This window comes from Archocentrus centrarchus, chromosome 7 (assembly GCF_007364275.1).
Source record: "Archocentrus centrarchus isolate MPI-CPG fArcCen1 chromosome 7, fArcCen1, whole genome shotgun sequence".
Lineage (NCBI taxonomy): Eukaryota > Metazoa > Chordata > Actinopteri > Cichliformes > Cichlidae > Archocentrus > Archocentrus centrarchus.
Window position 1 is genome coordinate 4,207,279 of NC_044352.1, and position 18,431 is coordinate 4,225,709.

The window sequence follows — 18,431 nt, forward strand, 5'->3', positions numbered from 1 at the left end:
CCTGTGTTAGCTGTAATAGGCTCCAGCCCCCCCCCCGTGACCCTGAACAGGATGTTAGAGGATGGATGGATGGATGGATGGATGGATATACATAAAATGTGATGTCACTGCTAAATGAGAAACAGCTCAGGCTGCGTTTAAATTATTCAGCATCTCCAACACATTCAGTCGGATTCAGATTCTCCGATAACACCTCAGACGTCAGCGACAGACAGGAAATACGTGTTTAAATAAAGCTTTTTGTATTCTTGACTTCACAATTCAGTCATGTGAATATTTGATTTACAAATTCAAAATTTTGTATGACAAATTAAAGGCTACTGGTGGTTCCTTCTTCAAGTTTATAATTTTTAAAGAGCTTCTGAGCCGTTAATTAAAAAATATCAAGTCTGAACAAATGTTGAAGTTATGTATTCCACACAGGCATTTATGAACAAGTCAAAACTCTCCTCTCTGTGGAATTATCTCAGTGTTCGATGCTTTTCAGGCGTGTAAATGAAATGAAGCCTTTTGGATTCTGGACTCCAAACAAACAAAACTAAGAATTCTATTTTTCACTATTTAAAATCATTTTACAGACAAAACAATGAACTCAGAGTAGAAAAAACTTCTGAGTTACAGCTCGAGTGGATGTGAACATGCACTCTTGACATGTATACTGTGTGCTTTAGCGCCCTCTGTGGGTTATAAAGTTCACCACATGAGTTGGATTACCATCCAGAGCTGATATTTAACCGATTATGTTTATCACAACCCGATGATGAGTTGATAAACAATCCGTTTTTTCACTAGTCTGCTCAAAAAAGGTCGTTTTACTTTGAGATAAAGTGCTTTGGTTGTTTTCAGTGGTTCCACTTCTACCTGTGTACATAAATCATTCGAACATGGTCACTTTTGCTGCCTCTGTAGAAAATTATCATTACTGGGGCAAAAACATTGCAGAAGAGCCAAGAAAATGTACACAGTAATGGACTGGAGTTATTTCTAAGTGAGGTCTAACCTGATTGGCTGCCATGAGGTCTGTCTGCAGCTTCTGGATACGGATGTTCATGGCCTTCAGCTCTTCTTCTTTCCTTTGGTTGATCTCATCGATCTTTGTCCTGCAGAGAACCAAAACCACAAAAGGCCAACAGTCGCACAACAAGCAACGGCAAACAAACAAACAGAAGAAACAGCGCACAGCCTGAACCGTGGGCATCACGTGTCACAGCAGCGGGGTTACCGCAGTCCTGACCTGCTGTCGTTGTACAGAGCCTCCTTTTCTGTCTGCAGATGCTGGAAACTGCAGGACGACACAAACACAAGCTTTAGTTTGAGTTTCTCAGCTGACCAGAACAGATCGACATCATTATTATTCATTTCCAGCTCCATCTTTTTATTCTTGACCTCTAATCAGGGAGCTTTCTATGATTCCCAGCTTAAGACGATCCTTATTTATTGCCTACTCATCTGATGGTTGGGGTTCTCTCTCAGTACTGTGGGGTATTTTCCTTACAATCTAAAGCACCAGAAGCTGATGATGGTGGTTATGAACTGAAGGTGTAAAAATCATTGAGGTTTATGGTTTTAGATTTCTGCATCATTCTTAAAACCCCCCCAAAAAACTGGACATGAAGTTCTGAAAATCAGCAGCTTTAATGGATATTAACGAGTCACTGAGATCACCTTCTTCTTCACTGTGATGTGAACCCTTTTACTCTGAATGCATCGGCCGTGGCACAACATACTTCAAAAGTGCCGCTGTTCGCTACAAATACCGTAATACCCCTATATGCCTGTGACGTGCAATTTCTGGGCTTTCGGGAACCATTTGCATTTTTTCGATAGGATGAACGGTCGCGGAGTTACGGTAAAAAGCCAGCTGATCAACGTTCCTTTGATCAGCCGACTCCACGCTGATACGCCACGTCTCAATCAGCTGTTCACCGCTATTGAGGGCAAGTAACAGGCGCTTCAGCTGCGATCGCACGGTGTTAAAGGGCTACGTGAAGCTTCTGACCCACACCTGAAGCAATGTGTGCAGCACTGGTGCTAAATTATTGGCTGATAACCGTGTGAATAATCAGTTTAGCGAGCGTTTGTAATATGACTTTAATTCTTAACAGGAGCAGCTGTGACTGTGATGAGAGCGTCTCACCTCTCCTGCTTCTTCTTTAGTTTGTCGGACAGCTGCGGGACAAACACACAGGAACAGTGTTAAAAAGCTACACCTTTAATAGACAGCATCAGCTCACTGGGCTGTTCAGGGCGAAATAAATCTCTATTCCACAGCTGTCAGATTTACCTTTGTTATTTCTTCCTGCAGTTTGGTGATTTCGGCCTGTTTGGACGCCTGGAGGCAGACAGAAAAGCACACGTTCAGTGCAGATTCAGAGTCAGCTGAATCTTCCTACACATACAGCACGCTCGGTGCTTACTGCACAGAGCCTCCTCACTTTATTAGGTACACCTGTGCAGTCTAATGCATTTCTACTCAACTGCTGAAAAAGTATCGCTTTGAATTACATTTCCTAAAACTGGTATGAGTCAAAGTGAAGTCTGGGCTCCTCTGATCGAGGCCGGTAATTAGAGGCAGAGTTTTGGCTCTTGAAAGTCTCGACTCCGACAGCTTGCCAGAGAAACTCAGTTTTGCCCCCTCGTGATCCGTCTTTCCAAAAAACAAACACATACATATACTTCAACATGGACAAAAACACTGCAGCTGTCTCAGAGTCATTTGCTCCCATTAAAAACTTTACCCCCAAGAAGGTATAATATAGGGTGCAGGTTTAAAAGCTATGAGAATTTACTTTAACTTTAATAACTCTGGACAAACGGATGAGCCTGAAGATCCTTCTGTCATCCACAACGTTAAGCTGGGTGTAAACTGAGTAAAGCATGAACAGCATGTGGTCACATCTTTAATCATGGCTCCAAAATAATGTGTGAAAATAAGTCATGAGTGTGTCACAGATTCAAAATGACAAATGACAAAGCTAAATGTTTGGGAATTCAATTCAATTCAATTCAATTCAATTCAATTCAATTCAATTCAATTCAATTCAATTTTATTTATATAGCGCCAAATCACAACAAACTGTCGCCTCAAGGCGCTTTGTATTGTGGGTAAAGACCCTACAATAATACAGAAAAAACCCAACAGTCAAAACGACCCCCTATGAGCAAGCACTTGGCGACAGTGGAAAGGAAAAACTCCCTTTTAACAGGAAGAAACCTCCAGCAGAACCAGGCTCAGGGAGGGGCAGTCATCTGCCGCGACCGGTTGGGCTGAGGGGAGAGAAAGACATGCTGTGGAAGAGAGCCAGAGATTAATATCAATTAATGATTAAATGCAGAGTGGAGTATAAACAACGTAAATAAGGTGAATGAGAAACAGTGCATTATGTGAACCCCCCAGCAGACTAGGCCTATAGCAGCATAACTAAGGGATGGTTCAGGGTCACCTGATCCAGCCCTAACTATAAGCTTTATCATAAAGGAAAGTTTTAAGCCTAATCTTAAAAATAGAGAGGGTGTCTGTCTCCCGAATCCAAGCTGGAAGCTGGTTCCACAGAAGAGGCGCCTGAAAGCTGAAGGCTCTGCCTCCCATTCTACTCTTAAGTATCCGAGGAACCACAAGTAAGCCAGCAGTCTGAGAGCGAAGTGCTCTGTTGGGGTGATATGGTACTATGAGGTCTTTGAGATAAGATGGTGCCTGATTATTCAAGACCTTGTATGTGAGGAGAAGAATTTTAAATTCTATTCTAGATTTAACAGGGAGCCAATGAAGAGAAGCCAATATGGGAGAAATATGCTCTCTCTTTCTAGTCCCTGTCAGGACTCTAGCTGCAGCATTTTGGATCAGCTGAAGGCTTTTCAGGAAGCTTTTAGGACAGCCTGATAATAATGAATTACAATAATCCAGCCTAGAAGTAATAAATGCATGAATGAGCTTTTCAGCATCACTCTGAGAAAGGATGTTTCTAATTTTAGAAATATTGCGCAAATGCAAAAAAGCGGTCCTACATATTTGTTTAATATGTGCATTGAAGGACATATCCTGGTCAAAAATGACTCCAAGATTTCTCACAGTGTTACTGGAGGCCAAAGTAATGCCATCCATAGTAAGTATCTGGTTAGACACCATGTTTCTAAGATTTGTGGGGCCGAGAACAAGAATTTCAGTTTTATCTGAATTTAGAAGCAGGAAATTAGAGGTCATCCAGGCCTTAATGTCTTTAAGACATTCCTGCAGTTTAACTAATTGATGTGTGTCATCTGGCTTCATTGATAGGTAAAGCTGAGTATCATCTGCATAACAATGAAAATTGATGCAGTGCTTTCTAATAATACTGCCTAAGGGAAGCATGTATAATGTAAATAAAATTGGTCCTAGCACAGAACCCTGTGGAACTCCATAATTAACCTTAGTGTGTGAAGAAGACTCCCCATTTACATGAACAAATTGGAGTCTATGAGATAAATATGATTCAAACCACTGCAGTGCAGTACCTTTAATACCTATAGTATGCTCTAATCTCTGTAATAGAATGTTATGGTCAACAGTATCAAAAGCTGCACTGAGGTCCAACAGGACAAGAACAGAGATGAGTCCACTGTCAGAGGCTCTAAGAAGATCATTTGTAACCTTCACTAATGCTGTTTCTGTACTGTGATGAATTCTGAAACCTGACTGAAACTCTTCAAATAAACCGTTCCTCTGCAGATGATCAGTTAGCTGTTTTACAACTACTCTTTCAAGAATCTTTGAGAGAAAAGGAAGGTTGGAGATTGGCCTATAATTAGCTAAGACAACTGGGTCAAGTGATGGCTTTTTAAGCAGAGGTTTAATTACAGCCACCTTGAAGGTCTGTGGTACATAGCCAACTAATAAAGACTGATTGATCATTTTTAAGATTGAAGCATCAATAATTGGAAAGACTTCTTTGAACAGTCTAGTAGGAATGGGATCTAACAAACATGTTGCTGGTTTGGAGGAAGTAACTATTGAAGTTAACTCTGAAAGATCAACTGGAGCAAAAGAGTCTAAACAAATACCAGCAGTGCTGAAAGCAGCCGAACATGAAGAATAATCTTTGAGATGGTTATGAATAATTTTTTCTCTAATGTCTAAAATTTTATTTGTAAAGAAATCCATGAAGTCACTACTAGTTAACGTGAAAGGAATACTCGGCTCTACAGAGCTCTGACTCTTTGTCAGCCTGGCTACAGTGCTGAAAAGAAACCTGGGGTTGTTCTTATTTTCTTCAATTAATGATGAATAGTAAGATGTCCTAGCTTTACGGAGGGCTTTTTTATAGAGCAACAAACTTTTTTTCCAGGCTAAATGAGCATCTTCTAATTTAGTGAGACGCCATTCCCTCTCCAGCTTTCGGGTTATCTGCTTTAAGCTGTGCGTTTGTGAATTATACCACGGAGTCAGGCACTTCTGATTTGAAGCTTTCCTTTTCAGAGGAGCCACAGTATCCAAAGTTATACGCAGTGAGGATGTAAAATTATTGACGAGATAATCGACCTCACTGGGAGCAGAGTTTAGGTAGCTGCTCTGCACTGTGTTGGCACATGGCACTGAAGAGCATAACAATGAAGGAATTAGATCCTTAAACTTAGTTACAGCACTTTCAGAAAGACTTCTACTGTAATAAAACTTATTCCCCGCTGCTGTGTAATCCATTAAAGTAAATGTAAATGTTACTAAGAAATGATCAGACAGGAGGGGGCTTTCAGGGAATACTGTTAAGTCTTCAGTTTCTATGCCATATGTCAGGACAAGATCCAGAGTATGATTAAAGTGGTGGGTGGGCTCCTTTACATTTTGAGAGAAGCCAATTGAATCTAACAATAGATTAAATGCAGTGTTGAGGCTGTCATTCTCAGCATCTACATGGATGTTAAAATCACCCACTATAATTATTTTATCTGAACTGAGCACTAAATCAGATAAAAAGTCTGAGAAATCAGACAGAAACTCTGAGTAGGGACCAGGTGGGCGATAGATAATAACAAATAAAACAGGTTTTTGATTTTCCCAATTAGGATGGACAAGACTAAGAGTCAGGCTTTCAAAAGAATGAAAACTTTGTCTGGGTCTTTGATTAATTAATAAACTGGAATTGAAGATTGCAGCTAATCCTCCTCCTCGACCTGTGCTTCGAGCATTCTGACAGTTACTGTGACTCAGGGGTGTTGATTCATTTAAACTAACATATTCATCCTGCTGTAACCAGGTTTCTGTAAGGCAGAATAAATCAATACGTTGATCAATTATTAAATCATTTACTAATAGGGACTTGGAAGAGAGAGACCTAATGTTTAATAATCCACATTTAATTGTTTTATTTTTTGGTGCAGTTGATGAAGCTGTATTATTTATTGTTTTTGAATTTTTATGCTTAAATAGCTTTTTGCTGATTTTAGCTTTGGTTTTTGGTGGTCTGGGAGCAGGCACCGACTCTATGGGGATGGGGTTTTGGGGGGATGGCAGGAGGAGAGAAGCTGCAGAGAGGCGTGTAAGACTGCAACTCTGCTTCCTGGTCTCAACCCTGGGTAGTCAGTTTTTAGGAGGGTTAATAAATTTGGCCAGATTTCTAGAAATGAGAGCTGCTCCATCCAAAGTGGGATGGATGCCGTCTCTCCTAACAAGACCAGGTTTTCCCCAGAAACTTTGCCAATTATCTATGAAGCCCACGTCATTTTTTGGACACCACTCAGACAGCCAGCGATTCAAGGAGAACATGCGGCTAAACATGTCGCTCCTGGTCTGATTGGGGAGGGGCCCAGAGAAAACTACAGAGTCCGACATCGTTTTAGCAAAGTTACACACCGAGTCAATATTAATTTTAGTGACCTCCGATTGGCGTAACCGGGTGTCATTACTGCCGACGTGAATAATGATCTTACCAAATCTACGATTAGCCTTAGCCAGCAGTTTCAAATTTCCATGAATGTCGCCTGCTCTGGCCCCTGGAAGACATTTGACTATGGTCGCCGGTGTCTCTAGCTTCACGTTTCTCAAAACAGAGTCACCAATAACCAGAGTTTGTTCCTCGGCGGGTGTGTCGCCGAGTGGAGAAAAACGGTTAGAGACGTGAACAGGTTGGTGGTGTACCCGGGGCTTCTGCTTAGGACTACGCTTCCTCCTCACCGTCACCCAGCTGGCCTGTTTTCCCTGCTGCTCGGGATCTGCTGGGGGGGAGCTAACGGCGGCTAAGCTACCATGGTCCGCACCCGCTACAGGGGCCTGGCTAGATGTAGGTTTTTCCAGGGTGCGGAGCCGAGTCTCCAGTTCAGAAAGCCTGGCCTCCAGAGCTACAAACAGACTACATTTATTACAAGTACCGTTACTGCTAAAGGAGGCCGAGGAGTAACTAAACATGTGACACCCAGAGCAGGAAAGTGCAGGAGAGACAGGAGAAGAAGCCATGCTGGTAGTGAGTCGGCTAAGGGCTAAGCTACTAGCTGAGCTAAGCTAGCGAATTTCTAAAAACAAATAAAGTGAGTAATGTGAATACAGGTGATTCAGCAAAGAGTATGCTATTTAAAGTAGGTGAAGATTACACTAAAATATGTTATTATTCAGATAAATCGAGTTATACAGATATAACAGCTAACAGACAGCAAAACACTGTGCTCCGAAACAGGAACAGGAAGTGATACAATACCGCAGTGAGAGCCAACACCAAGTGACAGCGGCTGCAAGGACACGCCAAGACTGCAGAAAGTATGCAGGCTCCTTTAGAGGCTTTTTTTTTTTTTACTGTGGATGACTTTGACAGAGTCATTTGGCAACACATTAAGAGCTGAGTTGTGACTTTGGCTCAAATTCCCAGCTGTCCCTGCTGGCTGATTTAAAATGCACACTGTGACACTTATGTCTAAATTCTCACAAGCATCCGGGGTGAACGGCTGGACTCAAGCAGGGTCGGCACACAGCGTTTTAGCTGTTTTTGTTTACAGGAGAAACACTCCTCATATTTGCAGTCATTTGTCAAACCTGTAATGTTCAAGCAATTTACAGGCCAAGAAACCGCAATTATCTTCAGGCACGTTTCCCATAAAAGCCTCTGTTTCCATCAGCTGGCGCTGAGCGAGCACCGAGGAGAGGACAGAGTCGTCCGTTAGTCGTGCTGACATTTCACCGCTGCTCCCCAGCTGGCGTTTATGTTCCCGTCATGAATTAATTAGTTTCCTCTCTCCCACACAACATGCAGCCATTTCATCTGCCGCCATTTAGACGTTTTCATTCTGTCGCCTTTCTAGATAAGTGGAAGTTAATTACATGACAGAACAGACATCATTACACCACAGAAGAAGTAGCAGGAAAAGTATGAAGCGGAAGTCCGTCAGACACTAACATCCTACAGTGTTATCTAATATTGATCACAAGGGCAAACATGGGACTGAATTCCTTTTGACTCTTATGATGTTAAGCAGTTAATAAAGTTAAATGTTAACAGCAGTTTATCACCAATTTAAACTTTATCGCTGTTCACATGGAATTAAAAAATCTTTTCCAATAATAATGAAATAATAATTTTAAAATCTGTTCCAATAAGCTTCTCTGCATCGGCCCGGGGGCCACACCAGATCAATAAGCTCATCGGTGAATTCTCTGATGAGCAATTTCGCCCGGGTGGCTTAGTGATGAAGCCGGCAACCACATACGTATGCCGTGCGTTGCGGTGCGGGTGGCGCGGGTTCGAGTATCGGCCTGTCGCCAATTTGCCCGCGTGTCTTCCCCTGTATCTTCCCCCCATTTCCTGTCTCTCTCTCCACTGACAACAAAAGTCGCTGTGGCCAAAAAAAAACGCAAAAAAAAAAAAAAAAAATTTGGGTTTGTTTGAGAAGCAAATAAAAAAAATTTTAAAAAATGGAAACATGAACGGACTCTTTGCTGAGCTCCTCGGTGTCCAACGCTGCATTCGCTGCAGTCGCAACTAAAACTGACTGCAGGAGACCCGCTGAGCTTTCAGAGCCAAAGAAAATATTGAGCCGGTCTGTATGTGGAGCCCACGGAGCGGGACAGCACCCATCCACAAATTTGAGAGAGGGCTAGTGTAAGGTGCTGCCTAAAATTAGCTTGCTAACTAAAATTTATTTCTGTTTAACATGATCCAATGTGTTAATCACACCCACAATGTGCAAGTACCTTACAGGTAATTCCTGTGTTTAACGTGGTGTAACGTTAATTTGGGAACATTTTAAACAATCGACAGAATGTAAAGAAACGTCCATGATTTGGCCGAAAACACGATGACGATGAAAGCAACAGGACATCGTGACCTGACTTTGCTTCCGGAGTGGGTTTGCTTTATTAGATTTATGAGGCATTAGGAAGCATTCCTCTGGAGAGAGTTTTAATAACAGGCACAGCACAGATATCCGAGTCTCAACAACGACACACATGAAAGGCTCTCATGTTGTGACCAAACTGAAGAAAAACATGAAAAAAACATTTCCTGTATAATTTCAATCAATTTTGTAAGTCTATAACTTACCAGGTTTGAAAGAAGTGCAAACAGTAACCAAGACGGTTGGGACTTAACGATTGAAATATGACTCAAAGACTTAGATAAAACATTTTCTTTGAATAGACTTCGATAACTCAACTGTTTATGACTGTAGTCTGCAAAATGCATCATAAGTTATATGCTCTTTTAAAGTTTCACATGCACAAATTCATTCATTTAAATCTGAACTGTAGTGAAGCTAATGCATGAAGGAAGCACTCGAGTGGAGGTTGCTCAGATTTGTGTGGGTGCAGGTGTGTTTTGTGCTTTTTGTGTGCATTTGTACCTCCAGGGTGTGGATCTGCTCCTTCAGCAGCCTCTTCTCCTCCTGCTCGGTGTTCAGGGCCATCTCCAGCTCTGGTCCAAAGCAGTGAGTTATTGGACAGAGAGCAGCCGACCAGCCTAGCGCTGCCTGCTTAGCTACAATCTTCTCTACGCTCTTCTCTGACAGGCCTAAAGGGGGCGCCGCACACAGCAGGGGCAGTCCGTTAGGCCAGACACACACTACACCAGCTCCTCACTTTACACGCCATCTGAGAGTTTGTTTGTTTTTTTTAATATTTGTTTTTAATCTCTGGAGGAGTCAGTCTGGGTCTGAGTCCAGGATTTTCCGGCTGAGCTGCAAAGTCAAACATCACCTGCTGCATCTTGTGGGTTTGTTGAGGTGTGTTCACTGACACCCTGTCAATTTGAACTCTGCAGCTTTTCACATTCAAGTCACTTTGTTCGTATGTTGGATGACGTGTCATCCAACATTTATCAGAGCAGAGAACAGCAGCACACCTGAAAGGCTTCACTTCATTTATAAGTCACCACAATGAACAGATAAATAACACGCGGTAACTTTGACAGGAGTTGCATCAGGAAGGGCATCTGGGGTAAAACTCCAAATCAAACATGTGGAGCTACCAGCAGCCAAAGGCAGCTAGTTTAGATAGTTATGGTTAGTTTAGATATAATCTGCAGACACTTTAAATTTTGGGATCAACACTTCAAATACCTGCTGCAATAATTCATTAATGACACTGATAATCTGTGAATGCCACCATAAAAAAAAGTCTAAAATTGGAGTAAGAAACAAAGCTATTACCACCGGTTTTGGCTTTGCAGCTCTACCAGAGAATACTCAAGAAGCTTCAGCTTTTATATCCACATTAAAATCCTGGGATTTCTTTAAAGCCTTGGTGAGCTTCAGCTTCCTATGAGATTTAATCGTTCTTCCCTGTGTCAGCTTGTAGTGTGTGTCTGCCCTGAGCCAGCTAGCTGCTCTGCACCTATAGGCTGTGGGTTCACCGTAAGAAGCCCAAAATTCAGACTAAAAGGCTAAAAGCTTTGCAAGCTCGACAGATTAAAGCGTTTCTGCAGATCTTTTGAGCGTTTATGGTAAAGGAAACACTGGTTTTCTATGAAAATCGGTTCATAAAGCTTGCTGCAGGAAGATGACCTTATAAAAAGTCTCAGCTGTCGGATGCATTCACACAACAAAAACGTCCCATTTTGATCATCTTTGTGCAGCAAGTCGATCTTCAGACCAGCCAGTTCGGTCCTTAAAGGATCGGATAAATAAAAACAGCTCGGCCATCATTTCACTTCACTGAGGTACACGCTGAAGCTGAAATCGTGTGATATTCAGCATTTTTCTTGTCAACAAATCCCCCGTGCAGATATAAAACAGCTCCACTGCTGCTCCAAAGACGCATCAGTGAATCGCACTGCTGTACAGGTTCATTCATTACTACGAACACAGAAAAAAAATCAAGTGTTTTTGAGATCGGTGCGCTCAGAGCCGAGCACCTCAAACAGTCGGATTAACGCACTGTTGCACGTGGGGGGGGGGGGGGGGGGGGGGGGGGGGGGCTGCCAACTGTAAGAAATAGCTTGAATAACAACATCAGACTGAAGGCTTCAGAAAATTAGCTCTGACTCTAAACTCCATTTAACTTCTATGATGCTGAAGGTAATGTGACAGAATCCAGCGTGTGCACCCTTCAAAGTTCATGTTGAGTGAAGGCAGAGAGCAGAAAGCACAGCTCAGAGTAACCCACTGTGGAGGATAAATCCTGTTTCCCTGCATGTGAAACTCACATGGTTCATCGCTGCTTCAGGGCAATGAAACTACTTACAGTGGGACAGACACTATTTCAATGCAATTTTTTCATCTTTACACTTTTGTTTTATAACAACAGCAAATATTTTAGGGGGGATTGCTAAATATCACATGAAGGAACAGGAGTTATTCTTTTGAAGGGAAATGCTGTGATACAAACAACAAACTATAAACTGACCGTGTAGCTGTTTCTCCGTCTGCTGCAGCTCAGCCTCCGTCTGAAAACAGACAAGAGGAAAAAAAACATTTATATCAATATAGTATATTACTACAGGTGCATTTTAACATACATGAGGGGGCAAAATATATTTTTTTAAATGAATAAAGCCTTCTACATCACCACTACCTCAGCTGACTGGCATTAAATTAAGAGAAGAAATTCTGGAGGTAATTTGGAGGTAAAAAAATTAAAGAACTTCTTTATCATATCTAAACTGTAAACTGAATATCTGGGGCTTTTGGACTGTCAAATAAAAAATTTAATGTGAACACGTCATCCTCAGTGGCTCCATTAAACAACTGAAAACATCAAATGTCTCTTTGAATTCAAATCACCTGCTCCAGTCTCTCATTGGTTCCCCCTGGCAATGACTCCTCCCCCATCCCTGTGACATCAGAGACTCCGTTGGTGCCAGCTGACCCGTCAGTCTCCGTGGCAGCGCCCTGGCTGCCGTGAACATTTGCCTGCCTCTGCAGCTCCTTGTCGAAGCGCTCCTGGAGGGCTGCAGGAGAATCACACCTCACATCACACGATGTTCATTCATTTCATGAAGGACTCGTGTGGGCGCTGGTGACGGCGACAGGCAGGTAGATGTGTGTGCGCTCTGTGTGTGTTATGATTTGTTGTGATTTTATGTGTGTTGTCGTGTTACACTTGTTTGTTTTATGCTTTTTTTTTTTACCACTGCTGTGGAACAAATTGTCCGTAGGGGAGAATAAAGATTTGTAAACAGCTCTCCCACAATAAAAACATTTTTTTTTAAAAAAGTGAAATAAATAACCAGACAAAAGTTATAACTTAAAACTGTTCAGCTGACATCTGTCCACTTACGTCCTCTAGTTAACGCAGGCTAAATCATTTGTGGCTGTGTGTGAACGACCCTGACGGTGTACACGAGGGATGATCAACAAGATCTCAGAACAGGTCCCTAAAACTCAAACGCCTCGCCTGACTTAGATGAAACTGATTTCACTCTCATGTTTACATGTCTGAGAAGACGACCCTGAATGTGTCTCTGCCCTGCAGGAGCTTCAACCCCACACACCAACAAAGAGGTTCCCCTACGCAAATAATTCAATCAACAGTGTGAACGTCTAAGAATTCACATGTGTGATGAAAATGTTTTTCTAAGTATCCTAAAAAAAAAAGGCAGCAGGATAAAACACAGGCAGCTAAATGCCCACATGTATAACGTGGTATTTTTCCATGTGCACACATTTACACTTCTCAGCAGTTCTGGTTTCTGGTGTTCTTCCAAGTCCTTTTAGGTTCGTTTCATACATGCTTCTCCTTTCAAAATGACCTCATTTCCTCTAAAATCTCCAGTAGTCAGTAAAACCAAAGTCAACAGAGAAATGACTAAAGTTACATCAGGAAATGTTTACAATAAAAGCCCTTTAGAAGCTGAGCTTCTATTGTAATGTTTTTGGGGAATTTTACGTTTTTAAATATTCAGACACACAACTGTGAAAATTAATATTCGGTTGTAGAAAAACTGCAGCAGAACAACCAGCACAGGATACCGCTGACTGTGTATCAAATTCAGATCAACTGTGCCGCTCAGGCTGCTTCAGGCTTTAACCCTGTAACACTGAACAGGTCGCCAGCGACAGAATGTACTTCAAAAGTGCCGCCTTTCACCGACTTCTGGCAACAATTACCGTAATAACCCTATATTGGCTGTGAAGCCCAATTTCTAAGCTTTCTGAAACCATCTGAATTTTTCAGATAGGACAAACGTTCGCGTAATTACAGTAATTCAAAGTTCCGTGACCAGCTGTTCACGGCAAGTAAAGGCAGTTAACGGCTGCTTCAGCGGGTTAATAGCTGTTATAGGGTTAATACACTGCTGCTGATGCAGGAAGAGAGAGAGAGCTGTGACTCAACCTCCTGTATTAGGGAACACAGATGGGCAAATATCCAATCAACAACTGAAAGTAAAGGCTGAGTCATATTTACCTGGTTCTTCTTTTTCTTTCACTCTCCTTTAATTCTATAAACTCTTTCGGGCTGTTTTATACATGTAAAAAAATCTTAAAATCTGAGTCTCTAAAACAAAACTGTGGAGAAGACGGATGTTGAATGTAACCTCACCCTTCATTTTCTTCTGGAGGGTGGAGTTTTCTGCTTGGAGGCGGAGCAGCTCTCCATCCATGGGGCTAGAAACAGGGTTAGGTGGGGGGGTGGATGCAGATGCTGCTCCTCCTTCCTTCTTCAGGCGCTGGTTCTCCTGCTCCAGCTGCTCGATCTGAGTACACAACTAGAAAAAGGAGGATAGCACGAACATTACAACAATTATTAGATGCCTCTAAAGTGTCTGAACGACGCACAAACACTCAGACTCACCTTGGAGAGTTCGGTCATCAGAGTGCTGTTCTGTAGTCTGAAATCTTCCTCCTGACTGTGGAGTTTCCCCTGAAGCATCTCATTCTCACTCAGCAAGGCGTCCACCTCCTACAGTAAAGAAAAACAGACACGATCATAACATAAGAAACTTTTCAGGTCACATGTTCTGCAGAAGTTTTAGACACTTTAGATGTTTAGTTTCACAAAACACCGTCTCAAGGTTGCAACTCGTCTTTAAATGGAAAATTCTTTATTAAAAAAAAAGAAAGAAAACAGACTGTTGGTTACAGGACCTCCTACTGAAGACAGACAGACTGACAAAATCCAAGTGAGAATAAAGTGCTGTATTTTCACGTTTCTTCGGGCAGATGGCGCTCGTTAGCCGTGGACGGCCGCTCATCTAGGAGAAGGGAAACTCTGATTTCAAACCCCCGCTGCCTTGCGGCTATACCCACTCATGGGAAAGGCTTTGGGAGTAAACCCTGAAGATAAATGCGGAGTTGGGGGTACCGCAGGTGGTCTAATGTTGTACTTCAGCACTCACCAGCAACTCCCTACGACCTGGGTATTCACTGCCATCGTCCTAGCTTGCCAGGCCATGGTGGATGAGCCTCAGGTTTAAAGGGTGGGGCCAGTTCTGCGCACACTCCACTCCACCATAAAGCCTCTTTGCACACAGCATGAAGGAAATCTTTCCACAGCATTTCCACTGCCTCCGTTCCATCCTCAAGATCTACTGGAGTGACTTCGTGACCAACACTGAGGTCCTCCAACACGCGGAGCTCCCAGCATCGAAGCCACGCTGCTCAAATCATGACTTTGCTGGGCTGGACACATCTCTAGCATGGAAGACTACTGTCTACATAGTGCTGTACAGTGAGCTGACCTCTGGAAAATGCAGCAGAGGGGCCCCTAAAAAGCGGTACAAGGACCTACTAAAGTCCTCCTTAAACGCCTGTAGCATCAGCCCCTCCCACTGGACGGCCCCGGCCTCCAACAGGAACAGCTGGCGTAGGTCTATCAGCACAGCAGTTGAGTCTTTTGAAGTCACTCGCAGGGCTGCTGTGTGGAGCTTGTATATTTCAAAGGATGCAGACAGAAACTAAGTGGAATATGTTGCAGTCAGTCATACTTTAGTTGTTCTTTAGAGCAGATGAGCAACACAAAACAGGGGGAAAAAAGTTATTCTGACGTTCACCTGTCCCCTGAACAGGTTTAAGCATCACAGCTTTCACCTGAGTATTACACTTTGACCTCAACAGCTCCCTGTGGCTGGAAGATGGGATTATACGTTATTGTTGATGTTTGCACTGCGGGTTGTTAAACCTCCAATTAGCAGATTACTGGTTATTGAGTTAGCATTATGAGGAAGCCATTTATAATTGCAGCTCTTTACAGACCACGTTCTGGTTCACCTGTGCGGTGTGACTCAGGTTAGTAACGTTGCACAGTTACAACAGCTGTAACAAAAGGTGAGCACATATGAACAAGAATAAAGTCTCTGAAGGTTTAACAGACTAAAAATATAAATGCTGGACAAAGATGACAGGAGGTCTCATCGTCTTTCTTCCTTCTCAGGATACAACGTAAACATAAAAATATGAAAACTGTTTTACAACAATTATGGCAAAATAAGGTGAAATCATATGTTTACACTTGAATTAACAAAATGAGTGTAATAAAACATTAAACTGAGAGAGGTAACAACAGTCACCAAACAATAGCTTACCTGAGCTTTCTTGCTCTTATTCACAGCCTGAAAAGAAGAAAAGCATAAAAAATTATTAATATAAACAAACATGAACAAAAAGAGATGGTTTGAAATAACTGAGGAAATAAAAAAACTCTTCACTCAGCTTTATAAGAAAAAAAACTCCAAATTCAGGTGAGCAGGTTCAGTTTCTCCTCAGTCACATGTACAAAAAACAATAACACAGTAATAAAGTGATTTTTACCTTCTGTGCTTTGGTAAAATCTCTTTCCAAAACCACATTCTTCTGACGGACGGCGTTCAGTTCTGAAACGCACAAAGACGAGAATTAAAGTTTTACTGGTCAAGCATCCGCGATCGTTTCTGTTCATCTACATCCGACTGCTACAGTTTTACTGCAATTACAAAATATCCCATGATATTGTTACTCAGTTACAGAAAAAACTGTGCAGAACAAAAATAAGACTTGTCACGATTTATTTTTATTTGCTTAAATGTTTTTTGAGCCCTGAATTTTTTCATGTGGATATCCCTGTACTTATGAAGCTGTGAAGGGTCAAAAATGCTGCCAAAATAAGGCTAAACTTCTTGGACCCACATTTCTGTATTCTGAGGGCCTGTTACTCTGAAAATGTTCATATTATGAAAGCAAAAATGTGCTTCATTAAACATATTAAAGCCGTTATACAAAAAAATTGCTGATGCTGAGGGGTCAGGAGGGAGGCAATGATTTTTCATTGATTAATCCTTCAATACATTCAAGGCTTACAGTGTTTCCCACACAGTTCAGGTATATTAACAGTTACACTCGTATATTTTGTGATATTTTTAACCCAACTAACCTCAACCCTTTCCAAAACAAAAAAACCCTAAAAATCCTTTTTTGGAATAATCTACAGACAGACCTGAAACAGAAACTCTCCCACAGTAAACAGTTTATATCAGTCGCTTGTAAAGAATGGATTTAAAAAAAAGGCCTCTTGGACAATGTGGTTGCTCTTAAAGCTGTTTTGGTCTTGACCTTTAATTTTATATAATCTGGATGTTGTGCTCGCTCTCTCTCTCTCTGTATGAGATTTGCATTTGTGTGTTTGTCTATTATAATGACTGCTGCCCCCTTGGCAAGGTCAACCCTGAAAAAGAATTTTAATCTGAGTAAGACTTTCACCTGGATAAACACTGAGAAAGAAAAACAGCCCAGGAGCAGGTAAACTGGTTTTATACTGAGGGTCTATGGAGCTGTGACAAACATGATTTCCTTCTTCTTCTGTAGTCCAAAAGAATCTGTTGCTTTGTAGAGCAGCTCGAGTGTTTGTGGTAATTTCCTCTGATGGCGAAATGAGCAGCAGCAACAGCAACAACAAGGACAAAGAGCAACAGGTTTTACCTGCCGAGTTCTTCCTGAGATCGTCAGACAGCTGGTAGTTCTGAGTCCGCAGCTCCAACAGCTGGGCCTGCGCACACGCACGAACACACACACACACACACACAGACACACATATTAATTTATGACCAGCTTTCATAGCTAGTGTCACTAAGAAACTAGATGAATCATCAGCTGATAGACACTGCATTTACATCCCGTTATAAAAGGTCAACTGGGTTGTTTTAACATGCAAATTAATTGCTGTACTCCATACAACTAGCAGCGGCGTGGTGACCAAAGATCACAGAATATCAGCAACAGGCCAAATAACCGCTGGCGGTACAAAGGTGGTCAGCACCTCTCAGGACCACCTCCAATGGGAAACCAAAAAGAAGTCCAGCTGCCTTCAACTGAAGCACTAAGACGGCCGGTTTCATTGTTGGATCCATCCCAGGAATGTCATATCCGGTTTCAAAAGGCCAAGATGGCAACCTGACGCTTCCCAGCAGGACATCTCAGACCAATGGGTGACATCATTGTAGCTACATGCACCTCAAATACTGTCCATGTTCATAACAGAGAACAGTATACAGTCTATAGCAGAGACTCCCAAACATAATCTTATATCCTCAGTGTGTGCGCTCTTTTTTTAAGTCAATGTACATTGACTTAAAAAAAGAGCGCACATACTGAGGATGAGCTCCGGCTGTCCACTAACAGTCTCTCACAGACCACAGCGTTAAAGAAGTCTTTAATACAATGCGACAAAACACGAGAAAACTAAGAAAACAAATCATCAGTTAACGTAGGAGTGTGTGACACCAGGATGGCCGCTTCTGTGTCTATGCGTCTTCGTCATTTGTTGAACTTCACATTCAGATATCCCTTCCTGCTCATAAACATTAACATAAGCAGCAATAAATAACCACATACCACCCTTTTAGGCAACACCTCACTTCCCCTGGGGGGCCTTGCAGTTGCATTTAGAGAGCACTGCGCACATGTTTGCATTTTAACTACACCTTTGTATTCCTAACGGTAACAAAAGCAGCCCATCATCTTTTTTTTGACGGTGGTTGGTAGTTTATATCTTTGAAATTCTTCTGTTTTGCTGTTTACTGTGCGTGAAAATAGAGTCGGCATTCCTGTTTAGTTATACTTTGGGTAATAAC

General features: G+C 42.1%; 1 protein-coding gene across 3 annotated transcripts in view; it reads right to left on the bottom strand.

Annotated features, from left to right (window-relative positions):
* Nucleotides 1-18,431, bottom strand: part of gripap1 (GRIP1 associated protein 1) — a 52,306-nt gene that overhangs the window by 33,166 nt on the left and 709 nt on the right. For 2 of the 3 annotated variants that reach the window (XM_030733588.1, XM_030733587.1), the window contains exons 2-13: nucleotides 17,281-17,347; nucleotides 16,138-16,199; nucleotides 15,912-15,938; nucleotides 14,183-14,290; nucleotides 13,931-14,096; nucleotides 12,172-12,338; nucleotides 11,795-11,834; nucleotides 9,796-9,962; nucleotides 2,285-2,332; nucleotides 2,138-2,169; nucleotides 1,235-1,282; nucleotides 1,001-1,100 (exon numbers count right to left, since the gene is read on the bottom strand). In XM_030733588.1, coding sequence (XP_030589448.1) covers nucleotides 1,001-1,100; nucleotides 1,235-1,282; nucleotides 2,138-2,169; nucleotides 2,285-2,332; nucleotides 9,796-9,962; nucleotides 11,795-11,834; nucleotides 12,172-12,338; nucleotides 13,931-14,096; nucleotides 14,183-14,290; nucleotides 15,912-15,938; nucleotides 16,138-16,199; nucleotides 17,281-17,347 — 1,032 coding nt within the window. The remainder of the gene's footprint in view (nucleotides 1-1,000; nucleotides 1,101-1,234; nucleotides 1,283-2,137; nucleotides 2,170-2,284; nucleotides 2,333-9,795; nucleotides 9,963-11,794; nucleotides 11,835-12,171; nucleotides 12,339-13,930; nucleotides 14,097-14,182; nucleotides 14,291-15,911; nucleotides 15,939-16,137; nucleotides 16,200-17,280; nucleotides 17,348-18,431) is intronic. The other variant, XM_030733589.1, reaches the window with a different exon arrangement.